This window comes from Buteo buteo, chromosome 4 (genome assembly GCF_964188355.1).
Source record: "Buteo buteo chromosome 4, bButBut1.hap1.1, whole genome shotgun sequence".
NCBI classification, from domain to species: Eukaryota; Metazoa; Chordata; class Aves; order Accipitriformes; family Accipitridae; genus Buteo; species Buteo buteo.
In genome coordinates, this window is record NC_134174.1 from 26,246,618 (window position 1) to 26,270,012 (window position 23,395).

General features: G+C 58.7%; 2 protein-coding genes and 1 long non-coding RNA gene across 6 annotated transcripts; 2 read left to right on the forward strand and 1 right to left on the reverse strand.

Annotated features, from left to right (window-relative positions):
• Nucleotides 1-85: 85 nt before the first annotated feature.
• Nucleotides 86-999, forward strand: LOC142029917 (uncharacterized). The gene is made up of 2 exons (XR_012650055.1): nt 86-187; nt 468-999. It is a non-coding gene; the product is annotated as an uncharacterized LOC142029917 (long non-coding RNA).
• SLC44A2 (solute carrier family 44 member 2 (CTL2 blood group)) lies at nt 867-18,054 on the reverse strand. 4 transcript variants are annotated; one of them, XM_075025118.1, is made up of 22 exons: nt 17,948-18,054; nt 14,175-14,223; nt 14,017-14,090; nt 13,677-13,761; nt 13,240-13,324; nt 12,966-13,088; nt 12,787-12,847; nt 12,424-12,547; nt 11,744-11,827; nt 11,223-11,335; nt 10,883-11,014; nt 10,412-10,511; nt 10,176-10,268; nt 9,820-9,904; nt 9,195-9,457; nt 9,028-9,122; nt 8,417-8,520; nt 7,942-8,015; nt 7,647-7,717; nt 7,348-7,436; nt 6,874-6,958; nt 867-3,938 (listed from the first exon to the last, which is right to left on the reverse strand). In XM_075025118.1, exons 1-22 carry the CDS (start codon nt 17,991-17,993, stop codon nt 3,832-3,834), a joined length of 2,142 nt encoding a protein of 713 aa, XP_074881219.1. In that variant the 5' UTR covers nt 17,994-18,054; the 3' UTR covers nt 867-3,831. The 4 variants fall into 4 exon arrangements, with proteins under 4 accessions (XP_074881219.1, XP_074881217.1, XP_074881220.1 ...); XM_075025116.1 differs by having other exon boundaries at nt 867-6,385; XM_075025119.1 differs by lacking the exon at nt 17,948-18,054 and adding an exon at nt 15,916-16,405.
• Nucleotides 18,055-18,926: 872 nt separating this feature from the next.
• AP1M2 (adaptor related protein complex 1 subunit mu 2) lies at nt 18,927-23,344 on the forward strand. Its single transcript, XM_075025135.1, has 12 exons — nt 18,927-19,678; nt 19,881-20,037; nt 20,115-20,182; nt 20,278-20,408; nt 20,486-20,633; nt 21,156-21,282; nt 21,382-21,524; nt 21,596-21,667; nt 21,763-21,921; nt 22,040-22,165; nt 23,057-23,132; nt 23,205-23,344. The coding sequence occupies exons 1-12, from the start codon at nt 19,637-19,639 to the stop codon at nt 23,225-23,227; spliced, it is 1,272 nt and encodes a 423-aa protein (XP_074881236.1). The 5' UTR covers nt 18,927-19,636; the 3' UTR covers nt 23,228-23,344.
• Nucleotides 23,345-23,395: the final 51 nt, after the last annotated feature.

Genomic DNA, 23,395 nt, shown 5'->3' on the forward strand with positions numbered 1-23,395 from the left:
GTCGTGACAGCTGGAGGGACCGGGAAGAGATGAACAACCTCGGCCCGAACTAACTAACCCGGCATCAAGCTCCCAGAGCTTTGGGGTGCAGGATGAGGCCCCCTGGTCTCGGGGGCAAGTTCCTTCTCCCACTGTAACATAGAAGGGGAACGATCTCAGAGATGTCTTCTGCTTTTGTTGAACTCAGGTATGAACTTAAATGATCGTAAGTGTCCAAATGAATGCTCGCTCCTTAAAAAAAAAAAGCCTGTTAAACCTCTGCTGGAGATGGCCATCTTCTGTGGGTCAAGGATTATTTGACAATACCTTGTACTTAGTCAAAAAACCCAAGGCAGCGAAGCCTCAAACTCTGAAAATAGGAAGCGGAGTGTTAAGGTGTGCGCTGAAGCAAGCTGTAACGGCCCGTTTTTGGGGCAAAAGCCAGCTGTATCAGTCACACGCGCTGTCACGCTCTGCTCTTTCTCCAGCTGTTCTGTGCTGCCGGGCAGAAAAACACTGCGGAAACGAGCAGAAGCCACAACGAAGAGGAACTAATGAGCGCGGTTGGACCAGCAGCACCCCGGAGGTTCCCTCCACTCCCAACGCCTCTCCGAAGGGCTGCAGAGAATTTGGTAAAGTCTTTGCTGTGATGTCAGAGCCCCGTGAGGTCAGAAGGAAGCGAGGTCCAAACAGGCACTTTTATTTGTGGTTGCAATGCTGACATCAATGGAACCGTCACACACGACATCAGGAACGCGCGCAGACGCTCCCGCCGGAGGTGCGTCCTTGCATAGGAGCCCCGGTGCATAGTAGCGGTAGTTAATGCCTCAGAAATACATTAAAAAAGAAGGGATTTGTTTTGCAGAATATCAACCCTGCAGTTTTTAGCTTTTTTTTTTTTTTTTTTTTTAGTTTTTTTTACTTGCCCTGGCCCGATTCAGGGAATGGATTTGGAGCATGCACGGTTTATAGGGACAAAAGTTGCATTTCAGTACTGAAAAGAGCGCGATTATTCCCAAAGACAGACAAATTAATGCCTTTAAATACACAGCTTTACGCGGGAGACATGCTCCAAGTGCACGGATCGCTCCACGCTTGCAGAAACAAATAACCCAAGTCACAGAGTGAAGCCTTTCCAGACACTAAAATCCCGCTGGACAGCTGCCCTCACCCGAGTGGCTCTGTTTTTTTCCAAAACCTCCTCATTTACTGGAAGATTTGCCTCTCTGCTTTCCGAAGCTCTCGGCGAGAACTGCGCCTGTAGTTTTCAGCTTTGAAAAGCCGGCTGCTGGCTCGGCTTATTGGAAATGGGAATCCCTAATTCCACTCCTCAAATACCGAGTTTACAGAACGCAGCAGAGTGTTTTGCTAAATTTATTCACTACTTCAACATTTGTATTTCCAGACCTAAAAATCTCTACTGTATATTGGCTGTTTATGCAAATAAATCAAGTTACTGATGGTTCTCTGCTATTTCGGACAGCGTTTCCACAACCAAGGTGTCTCGATACAAAAAGAGAACAGCTAAAGTCGAGGAGCGAGAGTAAACTTAACCCTCTACACAAAAATTTCAAACAGGAAATAAAACAAACCACCTCAAAACCTACACAAGGATGAGAGAGGAAAAAAAAAAAAATTCAGGACGAGCATCAGGCTGCAGAAAATATTTTCTCGTAGGTGCTCGTATAGCTGTAAACTGAATATATTCCCATAATTATTCCCTTAGTTATTCCCCCCTGCCCCAAACTGAGAGGATTCTCCTCTTTTTAGCTTTACCTTTTTCTTTTTAGCTTTACCTCTACCTTTGCCTTTTCTTTTTAGCTCTCCCCCCCTGCGCGTTGGATCAGCTACATCGTGATGTGAGGAAAAAGGCGCTTTAGAGAAACGATGGCGTTTGATTCCAGCAAGCGTAGATCTACACCTGTGATCGGCTTAGGGAGACATCAGCGGTGCTGCGCCGCCCCGGGCCAGGGCAGTTACATCTCAGTGTGCTGCCAGGCAGATATTTCAAAATCTGTCACAAAAATAGTACTGGAAGAGATCAAAATAACGGCTACAGAACTGAAACAACTAGTAAAAGCAAAATATACAAAACCCCCAAACCATTTAATAATTCAGATAGAAAACACTCCTTGTATCTTACAAAAATACTACCCGGATCTAAAGCTTACTAAGAAATATGTATAAAAGAAGCAAAATATATCCTTCAGCACAAATTAAATGTGGCTAAGCAAACGTTTGCATTTTTTAAGGCAGGGAGGTGCCTGTGACCCCACAAGCCTCCTGCTGTTGCTGCCCCCCCCCCCCCCCCCCCCGTGCTTTGGGAGCTGTTAAATTGTCCACCAAAGCCTGAGTGCATTTATTTTTAAACAAATTAAACCACAAAAAGGTACAATTTGTGGTGGTGACTATACCTGGGTGAGCTTCCTGTTGCTCAAAGGACACTTCGGCAGCTGTGCGTATCAGAGGAGGTGTTTTAAATTTGTTAAAATTTAAGTTTAATATCTGTGGTTTAGTGACATTTAACCCCCTTCAATCTATTTTTCAAAAACCTTCCCTTTTTTCTCCTGACAGGAGCTGCCAAAGGTCTGGACCTTCCCACTAGAAACAGCAGTCAGCTACAAGTCCAGATGCTGCCATGGCATCTAAAGGACATAAGGCAACCTGTTGTTTGTCATTTGGTTTGCTTAAAATTACCTAATGTTAAGCTAAAAAAAAAAAATAATATCTATATATATTTATATGTATATATACATTACTCCTTCACCATGCCCGCAGGTGGGGTCTTCCTAAATTTGTCACACAGGCAAAGCATTTTGTTCAACAGTTAGGGAAGGCTTTACTGTAAATTTTTTTTTTAAATATATAATGCAGGATTTTGGGGGGAGGAATCGGTAGAAGCCATCAGTCCTAGAAAGATGCAATAACTGTACAGAGCGTCCATCCATCCGTCCGTCCCAGGTTGTATCCAAACACAAACCCCTGGTTCAGTGGGATACCCAGCACAGCGCCCTAATGCCCAAGTCCCGCTCATTAACCCCTCATTTCCCTCCACCTTCACCCTTCGCAGGTGGCTACAAGAACACTAATTGGCATATTCCTAAGAGAATTAATTGTCTAAACGTGCCCAGCACAACCCCAAAGCAGGGCCCTAAGGCGTCTCCAAAGGGTGGCGAGAGAAGCAAGGTGATTTCAGCATGTTTCAGCTCTCTGGGTAGGAATCAACTACTGCAATTAAATATTGGGGTGGGCTGCAAATAAAAACCAAGTCAAGGAGCTGCTTAAAGCCATCGGCTTGTTCGCTGGTCACCGCAGCGCCTGGATTTACCCAGGCGCTAAGGGACAGCCAAACACAGCTGACCTGAAGGTAACATCATCTTTTTTTGACCGGTATAAAATGAAATTACTAAATCCAATTAAACTCACTTCGGTGTCGGTTGACACCCTGGAAGACGGAACTTTGCCCTCTGTCAGAGACATTTCTCTGCTGCTTTTACCGGCACCTGTGCTGGCAGGATTCGGCCGGGAACTCCCCAGCGCAGTATTTGAGCTGGCTGGGGACCAACGGGATGTTAGCTGGGATGAGTTCTGCGGAAGCAGACACGCTAGAGCGGTCTTCGTTTAGCAGCCCCGACGATTTAAGGTTGAATCATTAACAATAACCCATTCCGCTCTTTAACGAACCCCACTTCTGCTGCTTGCCCACCGCAGGGGTAAAGGAGATGGCGGTTCGAGCTTCATTAGCGAGATTTCCAGGGGGGACAAACGATGCTGAGTGCTGGGCGTTATCCTGCAGCTCTGCTCCCGAAGCGGGAACAGGAAGAGGAAGCACGGAAAGGACGAAGGCAAGCTCTAGGCATCAGGCTGACCTTTGTTCGTCTTCTTCAGGAGCTTTTTCAGGTCGGGTGACATAAAATAAGGCTTTTCGGCCGAACCGTCGTTGCGCTCCAGGTCTTCCACTGCAAAGAGAACCCCCCCCCAGCCCCGCACAGCAGTGCGGGGGGGACAGACACACAGGTTGGCGTGGCAGGAGTCACAGCAGACGCAGCAAGGAGCCTAAAGGCAGAGAGATGCCAGAGGAGCAGCCGTCCTGCTCATCTAATGATCATCTTTGACAGAAATAAAAGTCTTTCGGCTCATCGCGGGCAGGGGGTATTTTGTCCCTGTGTCACAGCTAAATACCCCCAGCTGTACAAACCACTGCAGCAGCACCTCTCCCATTTTACGGGGAGCATCGCGCTCTGAAAACAGGCTGCTATTATTTAGAAGAAAGCAGAGATTTGGGTGTTTTGGTTGTTTTTTTTTTCAGGGGGGCAGTGGGAAAGTTTAACAGCGCCATAGGAAAAGCAGTCTCCTCGGCACGCCACTCGAGCTCTGCTGGCCTGGAGCGCGGTTCCCCTCCTCTACAGAGCCAGGCAGCGCGGCTCTCCCTGCTCTTTGTGCAGCCGAAATGGCTCATGACGCGAGCGCAAAGCAATTCCGCTCGGTATTCGCTTGGCGCTGCTCGCCGGGTGCGCGACGCCCTTGTCAACACGCCATGCATACATAATCGTTAGGTGTATTCCCAGCACTGAACACGCTGCTCGGCCTCTCGCTGTTCAAAGCAAAAGCAGCTGCGCCAGCAAGAAGTGGTAGGAAAATCACAGCCACCAAAAAAACCCCACCAAAACCAAACAAACCCACAAAGCACCAGCTTCAGAGTCGACTGAAAGCGCCTTGGGATATTTTGAGAGGGATTTCAGTGTTTCTCTGTAATGAAAATACAAGCGTTAACACTACAGCTTTGTCCTAAGAGGGCACGACTCAAAAGACGGGCCTCTCTGTCTGCGTGAGGATTTGTAATAGGAGATCTGGCCACAACTACCCGGGCTGTGTGCCACCAGAATGGCATTTTTTAAAATCTTGATCGTTTCTGGACTATCAAGAGGAGAAAACAAGGTGAGGATCCAGCCTGTGTCTGGCTGCCATTTCTTTAGGGGCCGTAACACTCACCAGCTGCCTCCCAATCAAACTTGTGAATTTTTTGGTCTGATTTCTCTAGCTGTAGAGATGCCGCGATACGTTCCTGGTGTAACACCTGCCAGCGCAACGCACTATCTCCCCGCAGCCTTCCAGCCCGTCAGAGGTGCTCACACCGCTCCTCCAGACATCGCCTTCCCTTGACGGTCCCTCGGCAATTCAGAGTTGCCGGAGCCGGCCCGGGGACTCGCCTTCCATGCGGGCTCCATCTTCCTTCCCACAACCACCCCAGCCCGCACGCCTTGGCAAGCGTCTCCACCTACGCTCTGCGTTAGCGTGGAAAAGTCTTTGCAGCCCCCCAGCTACTCCGCCCCGTAGGAGCGCGGACCAGGCAGAAGCCAAACCATCAACTCGACCACCTCAGGGCGGGGAAAAAGCAGAGCCCATCAGGCAGCTCCCAGGACGAGCCACCGCCTCCCTGCAGCCATTAAACCTCTGTGCAACCAGCAAGAGAAACCATTTTAACTGAGGGATGCTGCGAGTAAAAGCCCTCTGAGTTTTAACGGCTTGCAACCGGCGACGGCTCTTTTCGGCTTCCCTAAACCGGCGGCGCGAGGAAACGGAGTTTTTGGCTGTGAAAAGGGCAAGCTCTGTTTTGTGAGGAAGGCCCGGCTGATGCAACAGACTTAAAAGCAAAAGATCTGCAATCTCACAAAGAAGTCTTTTTAAGTGCGCCAACCTGGTTTTGCATAGAAAGAGTGGGCGAGGAAAGAGGCTCGTTGCTCTTTGCTGGGGGCAGAACAAAGAGGAAAGCGCGGAGAGACCAGTTTTCAGGCTGTCGAACCCACTCAGCCCGTCCTACAGACCACAGCCCTGCAACACAAGGTACCTCCTGCGAGCAGAGGGGCTCTCCCATCCTTTTCACGGCTGGCGGTTAGGAACAAAGATCTCTGCTTCAACGCGAAACACAACTATATATCGGCACCCGTGTGCGTCCAGCCGGTTCCCAGCCGCTCACTAGAGCGGAGCGCTCCTCGCCGGGCACTACCGGGACACGTGGGACCCCGGATTAACTCTAGGTGACACTCTAGGTTCATTCTCTCGATACAAGAATATTCATTATTGGGCAGGAAGGTAGATTTGATACAGCATCGGGCACTGAGGAATCGGCAGCCCCTCTACCCTCAAGGCTTTGAAGGACATCCAGGGGAAAGATTTGCACCATGGCTGCCACCCGCAGGCTTAGGAGAACGCTGCTTGGGCTGGGGGGCCGAGAGCATCCTGCAGCCCCCCCAGGCACGCAGCCTTCCTCCCGGGGCCAGCCCCTAGCCTTGGCTATCGGCGCTTTTGGAAGGCTCTAGGTTCCCCTTCAGCAGGATCTCACTCAGCTCGGGGGACATGTAGTAAGGCCTTTCGGGAGATCCATCGTTCCTCTCCAGATCTTCACCTTTTCACAACCCCAGGAAGAAGCGGCCGTGATGGGGAAGAGTGAAAAATAGCAGAAGAGCCAGGGAGAGGCAGAGCAGAGATGAAGGACGGAGAACATGTGAAGAGAGACATGAGGGCGAGAGGGGAAGGAAAAAAAAAGGAAAAAAAGAGGAGGGGGAAAAAAAAAAAGGAAAATTGAAGTTAGTTGCAGTTAGGTTCCACCAAGACCAAAGCACCAAAACAGAAGATCAAGAGAGACCGCAGGAGACCCAAGGACAGGCTCTGGGTTTCCACTGCTAGCAGGCAGGGGGGAAGCAGATGCTGGTAAGAACGCAGGTAGGAGTCGGTAAAGGAAAAAGCGGGAGAAAAACCACACAGAGAGGCCACGGGAATTTGGAGCAAACCCCAAATCTGGACAACTCTGGGGTTCAGCCCCAAAGGGAGGGAGGTTTTACTACCACGAACTCCTGCCCAGCGGAAGACGGACACTGCGAGCCAGACACTTACAGAAGCAGAGGAAGAGGGTGTCCACGCACATGCCGTACACGCTGAAGAACCCGTGGGCAATGAGGTAGGAGCCCACGATCACCGTCTGAAAGAGAAATTGCGTGGTCATGCCACGACCTGACATCTTGCAAAGACCACAAAACCCCTCATCTGGGAGGAGGAAACCTGCTGAATCCCCTGAATTCCCCAAGGAAAGGAGGAGAAGCGAACAGGGCAGGACTGTTCAGACCAGCCCGCTTCAGGACAAAAGGCCTCAGCGACGACGGTGGATGGAGGCCAATCTGGGCAGCACGGGAAGGGCGAGACGCCTCTTCGTGGCTGGCTGAAACAAAGGGCTTATTTCGACGGGGACAGAGAAAACACCTTCAACAAAGAAGGTCCTTCAGAAGCAGTGAGCGGAGGGGTGTTTTTAAGGCATTAAGAATCTCTTTCCATCGCTTCTAAATTCCCCAAAAAGACGAGAAAGGGGCTCACCAGAATAGGGACCCAGTAGTAATTTAGGGGCGGCGCTGTGTCTTGGACGAGCTTTATCCGCTGGGTGAAGAAAAAGAAGGCAAGGATTCCTGGAAAAGCAAACGATGAAAATCGCTGTGGGATGCCGGGCAGAAGAAAGACAGCAAACAGGTGGTGGGAAGAAGATGTAAAACAGGAGGGAAAGGAACAGTCTCACAGGAGGGGTGAAGAGAGCGGAGGTTTTGGGAAGGTGTAACTGGCTAAGAAAGCCTACAGCAGCCATACAGCCCGAGGAGAAACTTCCACTCCCCAGCACTTACCAACGCTTCCCACGATGAGGAGTTTACCGAGGAAGAAGAGGAAATCCGTGACTTTATCTAAAACGGCCACCCTGCAAACAAGAGAGAGATGAGCATCCGCTCCCCACCCCAAATTCAGAAAGAAGCATGGGAGGAGGCGGCCAACTTGCACACCCGTTGCAAACATGGCATAAACCACTGTGAAAGCCTGAAAACAAGGCAGGCAGATCAGGGTTGATCTTTGGCAGCGAGAAGGACTTGGAAATAACCAAGCCTGCTGTCCAGAGCAGAGCCCTCACACCCACCAGGATCTCACCTAATGATGTTCCTCATCAGCAGGAAGAACGCGTTCCTGGCGGAGGTGCAGAAATTGGTGCCATAGACGGCGATCTAGGGTGGGTCCCAGAAAAAAGAGGCAGAGAAGAGAGAAATGGAGCCGCACTGAATTCGCCACTAAGAAGAGGGTGCAATTAATCCCATCTTTGAGTAAAACTCGGATAAATCCCACCCTGGAAGTGCGTTTGTCATCCACTGACAGGTCAGGCATCGCAGACACCGAGAGCTAAATCTCCACACCCCGGTGACTCTGAGAAGGTCCCTCCCAAAGTCAAAGCAACACGGCTGAAGTCAAGGCTTTGCAGTGAAACAGCTGGGAAATGCTGAAAAGCCTCATTTTCCCATGACGTTGGGAGACACGGTTCTCAACAGCCACCGAAAGAAATCGCCAAGAGTCCTGAGATGACCCCACTGTAGTCATGACCCTTTGGGCGTTAATGTTGGGAGACTCTTACCATGATGTATGCGTTTCTATTGAGGAATTTGATGAATTTTTCCAGGCACCAGAAGCAGCACTTGAGGCAGCTCAGGAGGAACTTGGCAAACTTATTATCTGCAGCTGGAGAAATGCCACGGGAGAGCATTTCAGCTCAGTGAGCAGCCAAACCGAGAGACGCCTTTCCTTACAGAAGCAACTTCAAGGTCCCAACGAGACGTCCCACTGCCCTGTCACAGGCTCCCCCCACCTCTACGCCCTCTTTTCAGCCTCCCTGGGAGGCCAACACTGCTGCAGACAGCAGGATGAGCCTCGCGTGCTCTTCCCACGCTTCTGCTCGCTGTTTACATTTCACGATCAATGGAGTCACACGGCCAGACACAGACTTCCCTGGAACCCGTACAGACTGGTTGACTTAGCGCGGCAGCTGTGGCACATCCCTCGCCTCCTGCCCCGTGAAACATCTCTTGGGTAAAGAGAGACGGCTACGGGATCCCAAAAGGAAAATCTCGATTCTCTACTGAAATACTGAAATTATTCCCCTTGATGTTAGCCACGAGCTCTGGCACCAAGGAAAGCAGAAGCAGCCAACCTAATTCATCTACTCATTTGCCATTCCAGCTTCAGTACCTTTTAACCTGTGATCCAGATACTCCAGTGTGACCCTGATGACTTGGACGATGGCGAGGATCAGAGAGCCAAAGGCAAGCGAGCCGGTGTGGTACCTGGGAAAGATTGCTCCAGTTAGAAGGGGACAACCTCAAGAAGCTCGCAAGTCCTCCTCAAGAGGGACATACCGGAGCGCGCGGCCAAAGGAGGAGAAGAGGGGGAAGGCGGGCATGTCGTCGGGTTTCTTGAAGGCCCAGTAGTACGATGCGAAGGCCCCTGCCAGCGTCACCTGGCCCAGCGCGATCACGAAGTTGGCGAGCCAGAAGAACATGAAGACGTTGAAGAACTGAAGGACGATGAGATACTTGTGGTATGCTGTCTCGCCCCCGTAGAATGCGAAGAGGCACTGGGCGTCAGGGCACAGCTTGGTGACGTTGCTTGTGTTGAAGGTCTAGAGAGGACAGCAGATGCTCATGCACTGCGGTGGCCGGAGACGTGCCACAGGGCAGACCGATGGCATCTTTTGGTCAACCCAAAGCAATCTCGACTTTCAGAAGACTGAAAGTCTTCTTAACTTTTAATTAAGTCCTGCTTAATTTTTCAGTAGCATTTGCTCAGACCGAAAAGTCAGCTTTGTGCACACAACAGCTTGGAGAAAAATAACGACATGACGTAAAGGAGTTTAGAAAGGCGGAATTTCACTTGGAAGAGCTTGCAGGCTCGAATAGCCACCAGAATATTTTTCACGTAATAAACAATCTTATCTCTGACAGATTAAGCATAGCATTCGTATGAGTTTCCCAACGCCCTCACCTCCGGCTTGCAGGTCTGCCCGGAAAACTGGCACGCAGACTCGTTAAAAACCTTATAGATCGCCTCGTTGGAGGTGGAGAGGAAACTGCAGAGCAACGGTTAAGGAGAGATACGATTTTGCAAACCCCAAACCCAAATCCTAACTCAGTTTTGCTCTCACCAGCCTCCTGCAATTGCTTTTCTACGCTAGGTTTTGTTTTAAGTTAAACTTAGAGACTTCAGCCGGCAGTTTTGCAAACATCTGTGTCACTAATCCTGTGAGATGTTCAGCGGCCTGGAAGACCTTTGACATCTGAGCAACTTCCTTCCTGGGGAGCAGAGGCGCAGGGAAGGGGAAGAGGAGGAGGAAAGGATACACGGCGGTGCTGGCCCAGTAGGCGATGCAGAGACACAGCAGGAAGAAGGTGCACAACGGGAAGAGCAGCGACATCATGATGTGACCAACAGCTCTGCCGAGAAGATGGTTAAGACCCAGTTAAAATCCTTGTGGCAATGGGAGGACCTCAGTGGCTGGAGCCCAGCCGTCCCCGAGTCCTCCCACCGCGACGGGTGACAACGGCCACCTCTGCCTGGGGACGGGGGACACCCGGACCTGCTCGCCTCCTTGATGAGCGCGATGGCGATGAGGATCCTCTTGCGGAGGAAGATGAGCAGCAGTATGATCACCACCTCCACGATGCACAGGATGATCACTGGGAGGAGAGGGGGATCCCCAGGTAGCGCGAGGGCATGGATGGTGCCCGATGGCCACCTTTGCCTTGCCTAGCAAATCCGTCACGGCACCGAACACTCCTCAGGGGACATCCAGCACCCCGGTTCACGTTGGAAAAGCAGCACCCACCCCGTGGCCAGTCATCCCAGCCATAAGCTCAGGCCTGTAGCAGAGGTGGCATCAAGAAAAGCCACCTTCCTTAGCTCAGCTCTTTGCAAAGGTCCATGAAGAGACTGAGAAGACCCCAAATCTCTGTGCTCTCCTCTTCCCAAGCCCTGTTCCTCAAAGGGACCGGGGCTGGGGCACATCCACCGTGTCCCGTCCCGCATCCAGAGGAGGACGGAGACTTACTGAATGCCAACCACGTCTGCCGCAGGTGGAGGTAGACACGTAGGTCTGTCTGAAATCCCAGGTCCTTCAGGGAGACATCAGAACCCGCTTCCCCTTTTAGTTTTGCATATTCCATGTAACAGTGGAAGATTCCTGCGGTGAAAAGCAGAAAATTGTCATATTTACCCTGAAAAGCAGAGAGTGAGATACCAGTAGGCTCTGCTCAACCCCATCGATGCCGATGTTCGGATAGAAGACACCTGGAAGGATGCTGTGTACGAACTTTCTTCGTGCAAAGCCCACTTAAAATAGGGAAAGAAAATGGGGAAAGCCAGGGAGAAGGTCCCAATCACCCGCTCACCGTAGCCCAGCACCAGGATCACCATCACGATCATCACCCAGACCATGATTCCGGCCAGGAAGCGGAGCAGGACAATGAAGATGAAGCTGGCCACCATCGCAATCACGAGGCCTCTGCGGGAGGAAGGCAGCAACGCATCAAAAAACCAGGCAATGCCACCCCCTCCCCACCGCTTTCTTCCATCAGTCAGCTTGTCCTCTCTCCTTTCTCAAGCTTTAATGATGGGGCAGCCTTAAAAATGGGAATCGTTGATGGCGGAGGGGACGGAGCGTGAGCAGGATCCCAGTAAATTTGCTCCAAAACACCCTCTGGCATCTCTTGTTTTGTCTGAATGGAAATTATGCAAAGGCCAGGGGAAAAAAAAAAAAAGAAAAGAAATCGGTAATTCATGAGCTTCGCCTCATGCTTGAGCATGGCACCAAGCCCGCAGCCGGCATGGCAGAGCATCGTCCCTCACGGGCTCCGGTCCAGCTGCCCGCGGGAAGGGACGGCCGTTAAAGCGTAGCCCAGCCCCTGCTCACATTATTATCCAGTACCAGGAAACCGTGTAATCTTCAAAGATCTTCATAGCCAGTTGTCTGGTTTCCAGGACCACGTTTGCTTTTCTGCAACACAAAAATAAAACACGAGTGAAGCGGAAGCCGGGGGAACGAAGCGGAGGAGCATCAGCCTGGGCTTAGCCCCAGCGAGCCTCTGCCCGCGCCCGCTGCCTGCACTCGTGCTGCCTCAATGGCCCCTTGTCCTCCCCTGCCAAACGGCCCTCTGCCAGACTCCCTGAAAACAGGAAAATTCAACAAGACCGAGGCTGATTTCCCAGCACTGTTTTCCTTCAAGCTGACCCTTTGCTTTCCCTTCATCCTCCCTTCCAGCTGCCATTTCAAACACGGGATATGAGTTTTGGTGCAGGATTTTGTGCAAACACAGGACCAGGGCTCCGTGACGGGGCTTTCAAGGCTCTTCTGCAATATAAATCGCTAAACAAATGTGGTGCAGAAGTGCCGGCAGATAAAACCACTCGATTCTCTTCCAGGTGAGGCAGCAATAACAAAGCAGGTCGTTAAGAGTCTCCCCCAGGTACGGTTGCCTCCCCGTCACGTTGCCATCATCACCACAAGTGCTCGCTCTCGGGACCGCCCCGGCAAATATGGAAGTGACCGGCGAACCGCGGCACCTGCCCGGCGTGAAGGCTGCGAGGACTCACTTGGCCCCTTCCAGAAGCTCAGTGACGTTCCTCCGGCGCCCGCGGCCGTCGTCGTAAGTGGTCTCGTTACCGACCATGATGACGCCCTTCTTGGCCCGGATGGCTGGGAAGCATCGCCGTGCCACTGGGTGAGAGGAGGGGAAAACTCAGCATCGCAAACCTCAGCGGGGGAAATGAGCCAAAACCCCCTCCCCGTGGTCACAAACCTACACTGGATGCCCAGAAACCCCAAACAGGAGCCTCCGACCACCCCCTAGAACATCCCAACAGCCAGCCTGCAAAGCAGCCGCTTCCCCTGACCGCGATGAAAGTGAGCGGGCTTGTTAATCGGCTCATCGCAGCTCGTTAGCCCTCTGGACGTACGTGGGGTGCTGGGGATAATCATGGCTGGGCACTCTTTGTCCTTCAGCACCTCAATGGGAGCCTGGATGGAGACAGACAAGCTGCACATTAACGCTTTGGGCAGGAATTACTGCGCCGGGGAACGCCGGCATCGCCGGGGCCAGTGGGGGAATGCCGACACCACGCTCCCAGCAACCCACCTTCTGCAGGTTTTTGAACTCGGGGACGCAGAATTGCCGGTAGTACTCCAGCTCGCTGGGCGTGCGGGAGCCATAGGCGCTCAGGTACGTCTGGTACCGGTCTGGGCATTTGCTGACGCAGATCTAGATGGGAGAAGAGGACACGGAGTGGGGGGGCTGTACATGAAGGCAGGAGCCCCCTCCACGGGGACGCCGCAAACTGGAGCTTCCCCAAGGAGAAGCACGGCAGCGGGGAGCCGCGCCTGGCGCAGCGCCTCGAAGCCGGGATCGGTACCTGCGTGGTCGGGCACTGAAACTCCAGCAGCACCAGCGGGCTGGCACACTTCACGATATCGAAGTAAAAGAGGAAAGGTTTCTTCCTGCAAAGGAAACCAGGCAGAGAAAAAAAAAGCCCGGTTTGGGGAACCGCCTGCCCTGGGAGAGGCGATGGGCAGCACCCGCATCCCTCCGCCTGCTCAGGAAGGGGGATGGAGGACCCCAAAAAACCCCAACCCCCCAAAAACCAGGAGCTGCAAGCTGCTACGATGCTTTTCTGCACCTCCCAAGAGCGGGCAGGGTCTCCGCCGCTCCCCGCAGCCCGAGGAGAGAGCAGGCAGCACGGGCAGGGCCAGCTGCCCGTCCCGGAGCCACGGGGTGCAGCACCCCAAGGTTACGGTCTCTCCGGCGATGCCAAGGCGGCGGTGAGCGATGGGCGCGAGCCAGGACACGTACTCATTGGGGGTTCCCTGTTGCCCGCAGAACTGCCCGCGACTGTCGGTTGGGTAGATGACCTTCCGGGGGTCCCCGTGGGTCCAGGCTGAGGAGGGGAAAGCAGAACAACGTGACTGTGGTCACCCCCGCAGCCCTCGCTCCCTTATTTCCCCCCACCCGCCGCTTGCGAGACCCCTGGCAGGGACCCTCCCGTCCCCATCGGGATGAGCAGGAGGACGCGACGCCCCTCGGCACAGGGTTTTGCCGGCCCAGACGCCGAGCCGGCCACAAGCCGAGTCTTCCCTCCTGCCGAAAACTTGCCAACGCAGCAAAAACCGGCACAGACCCTCTCGGTACTTACCCACGACACCCACCACCACGTAGCCCACGATGGCGATGACCAGCAGGATGCAGCAGATAATGTCCGTGCAGCCCCTGCCAGCGGGAAGAAGAGCGTTGGGGACACAGGATGGGCCACGGCACTGCCGAAACCGGCACCTCCCGAGAGGCTTCCCTTACCTGTCATAAATGGGACCTTTGAAAGTCGGGTCATATTTCTGCGGCGTCCCTGCAGAGACAATGAAGGAATGGAAAACCAATTTGGGGGATGGCTGGGATGGGAGGAAGGGGCTCCTCATCCTCCTCTCGCCACCGCACACAAAAAGAGAAGCAGAGGGAGCATAACGCTTTAACCAAAAGCCTCGGGATAAGCAGAATCAGGAGGGAAATAATCTCCAGATGCCATTTCCCTCCGTTCGTGCCTCTGCTGTCCAGGCGTGGAAACAATTATTCCCTTGGAAAACTTGTTTCCACACAGTTCTCTCCAAAAACGTTTCCCTGCATCTGCCCAAGATACCCAAAATCCCTCGGAAGCACCGAAGAGCCGCAGAGCAGGGCTGGGAGCAGCAATGCCAGCAGCGGGGGGACCCAGGGGGTTTCGGGTGCTGCAGAACCCCGGCACGACCGGAGCAGCACGGGCAGCCGATGCCGCGGCTCGCCGGAGGGACCTGCCTTGGTCCCACGACGGCGCTGGGCTCCTGCCCGGCGGATATGGCACGATCCTTTTTCCCCTCTTTTATTTTTAGGGTGGGAATTCAGCCAGCCAAGGCAGCGCAGCCGTGGGAACAGGCCGGTGCCAGGAACACGGTGGCTTTGGGGGTCCCTTTTGGGGGCCCCCCATGCTGAGGACACGTCTGCTTTGAGGTGCTTTTGGGGGTGCTCAGAGCAGCCCCAGGGCAGGGACACATCTGCTTCAAGATATTTTTGGGGGTGCTTGGAGAAACCCCATGCTGAGAACACGGCTGCTTTTGGGGTGCCTTTTGGGGGGGGCTCAGAGCACCCTCACGCTGGACATATGCCTGCTTCTAGGCAGTTTTGGGGGTGCTTGGAGTAACCCCATGCCAGGGACATGTTTGCTTTGAGGCATTTTTGGGGTGCTCAGAGCAACGCCATGGCAGGGACACGGCTGCTTTGGGGGTGCCTTTTGGGGGAGGCTCAGAGCAGCCCCAACCCAGGAACACATTTGATTCAGGGTATTTTGGTGGGGCTCTGGGAACTTGCTCCCCACAGAGCGTCCTGCTCCCAGCCCCGGCGGATCCCTAATCTCCACGGAGCAGCCGAGCCCCCGCCCCAGCCCTTTCCAAGAACCTGCACCCCAAAATGCCAGCGTGGGGCAGGGGTGTCATTGCTGCGGGGTGGAGGGACGGCAAGGAACGATTGAACCCCAGGCATCCCCCCCAAAAAAACCCCAGGGCCGGCGAAGGGACAGCCGGCTCCAGCAGGAACCGGGGTGCCGGCCACGGTGACGAACCGCCGACCGCGGGAACCTGTTTGTCCCAGTTGTTAAGCATTAACCACCAGTGCCAGCGACGCCGTTGTGCTGGTTATGCCGGTGCGCGGCGAGGGTGGCCCCCCGGCACCGCGGCCCCCTGGCACCGCGGCCTCCCACGGCTGGGGGGAAAAGCCACGCAGCGAGAACGGCAGCTGCTTTTGGTTTTGCTTTGTTTTGCCTTTTTTTCCTCCCTCCCCTTTCTCTCCCATTTCGCGTTTGTTTTTTCCTCCCTTATCTGCCGCAGTTTAACTTCCTCCGTCCCGACCCGCGGCGAGCGGCCGCCGACGGTGACCCCGACCCGCGGCGAGTGGCCGCCGACGGTGACCCCGACCCGCGGCCGGGCTGCCAAGCCCCACGGACCATCGCTCCCCAGCAGCCCCCACGGGAAACCCCCTCCCCGGCCACGGCGAGCGGTTGCCAAAGCCTTACCGTGCTTGCCGTAGTAGTTGTCCCCTTGGCCCCCCATGCCGGCGAGCGCCCGTGCCTCGGCCCCTGGCCCGCAGCAGATGCACGGCAGCCCCTACGCCACGGCCCTCGCCGAATGCGCCGCCCTGGGCGTGCCGTCGCCCGCCTCCGGTTAAACACACCAGAAAAACCACCCTCCGGTGCGCAAACACGGCTTTAAAGGCACAGCCGCTTCGCCGCGACCCTCCGCGCCTGGCTGCTTTGACGGCCTTGCAAAACACCGGTTGCGGCACCGGCTTCTCGCAAACCGCCGTGGGGCCCCGGTGGCCACCGACGTGGCACGGTGGTCACCGGCACCGGGGAGGGGGGTGGTCTGGGCCTGGCAAACCCGGCGCGGCGCAACGGTCGGGAGCGTGCACGGGCAGGCGGCGAGAGCTGCCGGTTTCAACCGGCAAAGGGCACGAGGTCGGCGACGCCAGTGCCGATGCCCCTGCTCGCGGCGACGCCGAGCTTCCCATCCCCACCCCAGGGTTATATTTAGGCGACAAATAAATAACCGGCCAGACGCGCCGGCTCGTGGTCAGGAATAGCACGCTGCCGCCCGGCACGGCCACGGCTCGGAGGGTCGCGGCCAGGCGGCACCGTGGCGTCGCTGCCGGCGCTCATAGGCTGCTGGTGATGTCAGGGCAGCCGGGATTTACACCCGCCGAAGCGGCTCCGGGAACAAAAGCCGAGGCTGGGGAGGACTGGGCGGACCCCCTGCCCAGGAAAACCAGTTGGGACGCGGCATCCCACCCTGTCCCCGCATACAGGGGGCATCTGGTGGCCGGCTAGCCCCTGGGTCCCACCGGGAAGGGGACACGGTGCCGGCTCCAGCGTCCCCCTCCTCTGCAACCCCCTCGTTGCTGCCGGAGCAGCCCCCCAGGCTTGGGGGCCACCAGGACCCCCCCCGGGACCTCCCGCACCCCCACAGCAGGGACTGTCCCCTCACCGGCTGCCCCGGCACGGAGCCGGGAAGGGTCCGGCACCGGCACCTGCCAACACAAGCCGAAGCCGAGGGATGCTCGGAGCCCCCCCGGCACAGCCCAGAGCTGCGTGGCCCCCCCGGCCCCAGCTGGGCCCCCCCATGCACAAGCGAAGCCCTCACCCCTGCGGGCAGTGGGGTGCTGGGACGCCCAGGCAGGGCACGGTGGCTGCTTAGGGTGGGGGGTCCCAGGGGCTGGGATAGGGGGTCCCCAAGCATGGGGGTCCTCAAGCCCGGTGGTCCCAAAACCCTGGGGGCCCCCAAGCCTGGTGGTCGCAAAACTGAGGGGTCCCCAAGCCTGGGGGGGTTCCCAAAACCCTGGAGGTCCCCAAGCCTGGTGGTTGCAAAACCAGGGGGGTCCCCGAACCTGGCAGTTCCCAAGCCCAGGGGTCCTCAAGCCCGGGCATCCCCAAAACCTTGGGGGTGCCCAAAATCTGGGGGTCCCCAAACCCTGGGGGTCCCCAACACCGCACCCCTGGGGGTCCCAACACCCTGGGGGTCCTCAAACCTGGCAGTTCACAGGCCTAGGAGTCCCCCAAAATGGGGGGCACCAAGCCCTGGCATCCCCAAAACCCTGGGGGTGCCCGCAATCTGGGGGTCCCCAAACCCTGGGGGTCCCCAACACCGCACCTCTGGGGGTCCCCAAACCCCGGGTGTGCCCAAACCCTGGGAGTCCCCAAGCCTAGTGGTTGCAAAACCAGGGGGTCCCAACACCCTGGGGGTCCCCAACACCGCACCCCTGGGGGTCCCAACACCCTGGGGGTCCCCAAACCTGGCAGTTCCCAAGCCCAGGGGTCCCCAAAAATGGGGGTCCCCAAGCCCGGGCAACCCCAAACCCTGGGGGTGCCCACAATCTGGGGGTCCCCAAACCCTGGGGGTCCCCGACACCGCACCCCTGGGGGTCCCCAGGCCCCCGAGGGACCCCGGGCAGGCTGGGGGATGGGGGAACGGATTGGGGGACCCCCGTAGGTCCCAGCCCCGGGGGCTGGGGAGCCGGGCAGCGGGTGCGCGGGGGGTGCCCGGTGCCGGTACCGTAAGCGCCGTCCGGGTCCTTCCTGCCCGCGGGTCGCTCCTCCATGGCGGGCGGGGATCCGCGGGATGCTCCGGGATGCTCCGGGCGGCTCCTCCCGCCGCCGCCGGTTCTTCCCCCCCCGCCCTCCCCCGCCCCGGGGCGTTGCGCCTGCGGCTGCGGGCGGGGCGGCTCCGGGACCGGCCCCCGGCCCCCGCCGCTCCGCCCCGAGCGCTGCTCCGCGGGGAGACGGGGGTCGGGGGTCTGCAGGGACCCCCAGGGTGGGACGAGGGATGTGGGGTGCTGCAGGGACCCCCGGGGGGGGGAGACGGGGGTCGGGGGTCTGCAGGGACCCCCAGGGTGGGACGAGGGATGTGGGGTGCTGCAGGGACCCCCAGGGCGAGGGATCCGGGGTCTGGGGTCTGCAGGGACCCCCAGGGTGGGATGAGGGATCTGGGGTGCTGCAGGGATCCCCAGCGTGGGGGAAACGGGGGTCGGGGTGCTGCAGGGACCCCCCAGGGTGGGGGAAACGGGGTCTGGGGTCTGCAGGGACCCCCAGGGTGAGGGATACAGGTGTCGGGGGTCTGCCGGGACCCCCAGGGTGGGACGAGGGATGTAGGGTGCTGCAGGGACCGCCAGGGTGGGTGAAACGGGGGTCGGGTTGCTGCAGGGACCCCCAGGGTGGGGCATCTGGGGTCTGGGGTCTGCAGGGACCCCCCAGGGTGGGACGAGGGATGTGGGGTGCTGCAGGGATCCCCAGGGTGGGGGAAACGGGGGTCGGGGTGCTGCAGGGACCCCCAGGGTGGGGAATACAGGGTCTGGGGTCTGCAGGGACCCCCCGGGGTGGGGGAAATGGGGGTCGGGGGTCTGCCAGGACCCCCTGGGGTGGGACGAGGGATGTGGGGTGCTGCAGGGACCCCCAGGGTGAGGGATGCAGGGGTTGGGGTGCTGCAGGGACCCCTCCAGGGTGGGGAATCCAGGGTCTGGGGTCTGCAGGGACGACCAGGGTGGGATGAGGGATCTGGGGTGCTGCAGGGACCCCCAGCGTGCAGAATCCATGGTCTGAGGTGCTGCAGGGACCCCCAGGGTGGGGGAAACAGGGGTCGGGGTGCTGCAAGGACCCCCTGGGGTGGGATGAGGGATCTGGGGTGCTGCAGGGACCCCCAGCGTGGGGGATCCGGGGGTCGGGGGTCTGCAGGGACTCCCCAGGGTGGGATGAGGGATGTGGGGTGCTGCAGGGTCCCCCAGGGTGGGGGAGCTGGGTGTCAGGGTTGCTGCTGGGTCCCCCCCCCAGGATGGAATGAGAGATCCGGGCACCCAAGGGTGCATGCACACACCCCCCGGGGGGGTGGGGGACCCAGGCTGCTGCAGGAACCCCCCCAGGCTGGGTTGGGGCACCCAGGGTGCTCCACAGACCCCCCCCCCCAAACCCGGGATGGGCCACCCAAGCATCCAGGAGCTGGCCCCCCCCCGTCCCAGTGTAAGGGTCCCTTGGGTGGGGGGGTCCCAACCCACGTCCCCCCACAAGACCACCCAGCTTGGCTAGAGGTGGCCGTGCCACCCATGGGGTGGCTGACCCCCCCCCCCGTGGGGGTCCGTGGGGCTGGGCCGTCCCCTTTAAGGCCCCCGCGCACCCGTGGGCGCAGCCGCTCACCTGGCGCAGGTGACGGTGACGGTGACGGTGACGACGCGGTGGCTGCCGGGGCCCTGCCATGGCCGCCTCTGCCCTCTTCATCCTGGACCTCAAGGGGAAGGTGAGACCCCCCCACACACACCCCCCTCCCACCACCACCCCAAAGACCCCCCAGGGGGGGACACCCCGTTGTCCCCCCTCTGGTCTTGAAGGTCAGCCAAGGTCAACGGCGGAGCCTGGCGGTGACCCCCGTGACCCCGGGGATGGGGTGAGCGATTCTGGGGGGGTGCCCCCCACCTCTGACACACCCCCCCTCCCCGCAGCCGCTGATCAGCCGCAACTACAAGGGGGACGTGGGGCTGGGGGAGATCGAGCACTTCATGGGGCTGCTGCTACAGCGGGAGGAGGAGGGGGCCCTCACCCCCCTCCTGACCCACGGCAAGGTCCATTTCCTCTGGATCAAACACGCCAACCTCTACCGTATCCTTACGGAACGCCCTCCCCACGGACCCCCCCACTCCGGTGTTCCCCCCTTTCCTTAACCCCCCCCCCACCAGTGGTGGCCACCACCAAGAAGAACAGCAACGCTTCCTTGGTCTACTCCTTCCTCTACAAGGTGGTGGAGGTGAGGTTTGGGGGGGGGCTCGGGTCCCCCCAATCTGGGGGAGCTCCTCTCCCTGGGGGGGTGTGGGGTGACGGAGACGCTCCCCCCCCGGCCAGGTCTTCTGCGAGTACTTCAAGGAGCTGGAGGAGGAGAGCATCCGCGACAACTTCGTCATCATCTACGAGCTCCTGGACGAGCTGATGGACTTTGGCTTCCCGCAGACCACGGACAGCAAGATCCTGCAGGAGTGAGCGTGGCCGGGGGGGGCCAGAGGGGGCGTCGGGACCCCCCCACATCCCCCTCACCCCCCCCCACCCACCGCAGGTACATCACGCAGGAGGGTAACAAGCTGGAGACGGGCAAATCCCGCGTCCCCACCACGGTCACCAACGCCGTGTCCTGGCGCTCCGAGGGCATCAAGTACAAGAAGAACGAGGTCTTCATCGACGTCATCGAGTCGGTGAACCTGCTGGTGAGATGGGGGGGGACAACTGTAAACTGGGGGGAAGGGGGCTGTTGGGGTCCTGCTGCAGCGGGGGCTGCGCCGGGTCCGTGGTGGGGTGGGGAACCGGTGATGGGAATGGTGATGGTGGTGGGACTGGTGATGGGGCCGATGATGGTGATGCTGGGGTGATGGTGACGATGGTGATGCTGGGGATGGGACCAGTGATGGGGCTGGTGATGAGGATGGGGATGGAGACAATCGTGGTGACGGGGATGAGGGTTGGGGTGGCGATGGGGATGAGGATGGTGACGTTGATGGGGATGGGGACGGTGATAGTGATGGGGTCGGGGATGGGGATGGTGACGTTGATGGGGATGGTGATGAGGATGGTCATGGGGATGGGGATGGTGACGTTGATGGGGATGGTGATGAGGATGGTCATGGGGATGGGGATGGTGACGTTGATGGGGATGGTGATGAGGATGGGGATGGTGCCGGTGATGGTGCCGGTGATGGTGCCGGTGATGAAGCTGGTGCCGGTGCCCACAGGTGAGCGCCAACGGCAGCGTGCTGCTGAGCGAGGTGGTGGGCACCATCAAGCTGAAGGTCTTCCTCTCGGGGATGCCCGAGCTGCGCCTGGGCTTGAACGACCGCGTCCTCTTCGAGCTGACCGGGCGTGAGTGCCGCCGGGTGGGCTTGGGGACAGCCCCGGTGCAGGGGGGTGATGCGTGCCCGTCCCCTCGTCACCCCCCGGACACTGTCCATCCCTCCCAAGGGGGCAAGAACAAGTCGGTGGAGCTGGAGGACGTGAAGTTCCACCAGTGCGTCCGGCTCTCCCGCTTCGACAACGACCGCACCATCTCCTTCATCCCCCCCGACGGAGACTTCGAGCTCATGTCCTACCGCCTCAACACCCAGGTGGGGGCCGGGCCCACCCGGGGGGGGGACGACACAGGGGACATGGGGGTGACCCTTTTCCCCCCACCCAGGTGAAGCCGCTCATCTGGATCGAGTCGGTCATCGAGAAGTTCTCCCACAGCCGGGTGGAAATCATGGTCAAGGTGAGACGTCGGGGAGGTCACCGCTGCCGCCGGGGACCCCCAGCCGCCCCTGACCCCCCCACATCCCGCTTCTCTCCCCCTCCCCTCTCCCCAAGGCCAAGGGCCAGTTCAAGAAGCAGTCGGTGGCCAACGGGGTGGAGATCGCCGTGCCGGTGCCCAGCGACGCCGACTCCCCCAAATTCAAGACGAGCGTGGGTTCCGCCAGGTACCTCCCGGAGAGGAACCTCGTCATCTGGACCATCAAATCCTTCCCGGTGAGGTTGCCCACCCCGCCATCCCCGACGCCGGGGGTCCCCCTCGTCGGCTTTTCCCCCAGCCGGCTGCCGTGGCGGGTGGTCTGGCTCTGTCCCCAGCCCTGCGGGTGCCGCGCAGGGGGGAAAGGAGCACCTGATGCGCGCCCACTTCGGTCTGCCCAGCGTGGAGAAGGAGGAGGAGGAGGGTCGGCCCCCCATCTCCGTCCGCTTCGAGATCCCCTACTTCACCGTCTCGGGCATCCAGGTGCCACCCGGGGAGGGGGACGTGGCCCGTGGCGTCCCTGGGGAAGTGTCCCCTGTGTTTTGGGGACAGGACAGAGGGGACGTGGCCCGTGGGGTCCTCAGGGAAGTGTCCTGTGTGTTTTGGGGGGTGCAATGTGGCCTGTGGGGTCCCCAGGGAAGGGGGTCCCGTGTGTTTTGGGGACAGGATGGAGGGGACGTGGCCCTTGGGGTCCCCAGGGAAGGGGGTCCCGTGTGTTTTGGGGGGGATATGGCCTGTGGCGTCCCCAGGGAAGGGGGTCCCGTGTGTTTTGGGGACAGGACGGAGGGGACGTGGCCCGTGGGGTCCTCAGGGAAGTGTCCTGTGTGTTTGGGGGGGGCAATGTGGCCCATGGGGTCCCCAGGGAAGGGGGTCCTGTGTGTTTTGGGGACAGGATGGAGGGGATGTGGCCCGTGGGGTCCCCAGGGAAGGGGGTCCCGTGTGTTTTGGGGGGTATATGGCCCGTGGGGTCCCCAGGGAAGGGGGTCCCATGTGTTTTGGGGACAGGATGGAGGGGACGTGGCCCGTGGGGTCCCCGGGGAACGGGGTCCCGTGTGTTTTGGGGGGGAAGTGGCCCATGGGATCCCTGGGGAAAAGGTTGCCGTGTATTCTAGGGGGGGAAGTGGCCCGTGTGTTTTGGGGGGATGTGGCTCGTGGGGTCCCCGGGGAAGGGGGTCCCGTGTGCTTTGGGGACAGGGTACGGGGACATGGCCCCTTGCATCCCCATGGGGGTGGCCTGTTTTGGGGGGGGGGGCAATGAATGTCCCCTCTGCACCAGGGGGAGCTGGGGGGGTGTCAGGATGCCCGGGGGTGGGTCGGGGTGCCTGGGAGGGGTGTTGGGGGGGGGGGGTCCATCCCCACCTGCCCCCCCCGCAGGTGCGGTACATGAAGATCATCGAGAAGAGCGGGTACCAGGCGCTGCCCTGGGTGCGCTACATCACCCAGAGCGGGGGTGAGTCCGGGACCCCCTCGGGACCCCCCCGGACACCGCCCCCCCCCCTCACCCCCACTCTCCCTCTTACAGACTACCAGCTCCGCACCAGCTGAGGGCGGGGGGGGGGCTCCCCGGACCACCATGGACACACACACCCCCCCCCCCCTCCGGACACCCCCCCCGCGCCCCCCCTCCTCCTCTGTGCCTATAAAGATGGAGCTGAGACCACCGGCCCCGTGATTCTGTTTGGGGGGGCGGGTGGGCCCCACCGGTGGGCACGG

Bases quoted from the DNA above. Each gene is read 5' to 3' on its own strand.
- AP1M2 (XM_075025135.1), top strand. From the start codon at position 19,637: ATGGCCGCCTCTGCCCTCTTCATCCTGGACCTCAAGGGGAAG. The intron at 20,038-20,114 runs GTATCCTTACGG...CCCCCCCACCAG, and splicing joins CAAACACGCCAACCTCTACC to TGGTGGCCACCACCAAGAAG. The intron at 22,166-23,056 runs GTGCCACCCGGG...CCCCCCCCGCAG, and splicing joins TCACCGTCTCGGGCATCCAG to GTGCGGTACATGAAGATCAT.
- SLC44A2 (XM_075025116.1), bottom strand. From the start codon at position 17,993: ATGGAGGAGCGACCCGCGGGCAGGAAGGACCCGGACGGCGCTTACG. The intron at 10,269-10,411 runs GTCCGGGTGTCC...TCTTCTCGGCAG, and splicing joins CTCATCAAGGAGGCGAGCAG to AGCTGTTGGTCACATCATGA. The intron at 7,718-7,941 runs GTGAGATCCTGG...TCTTGTTTGCAG, and splicing joins CTGATGAGGAACATCATTAG to GGTGGCCGTTTTAGATAAAG.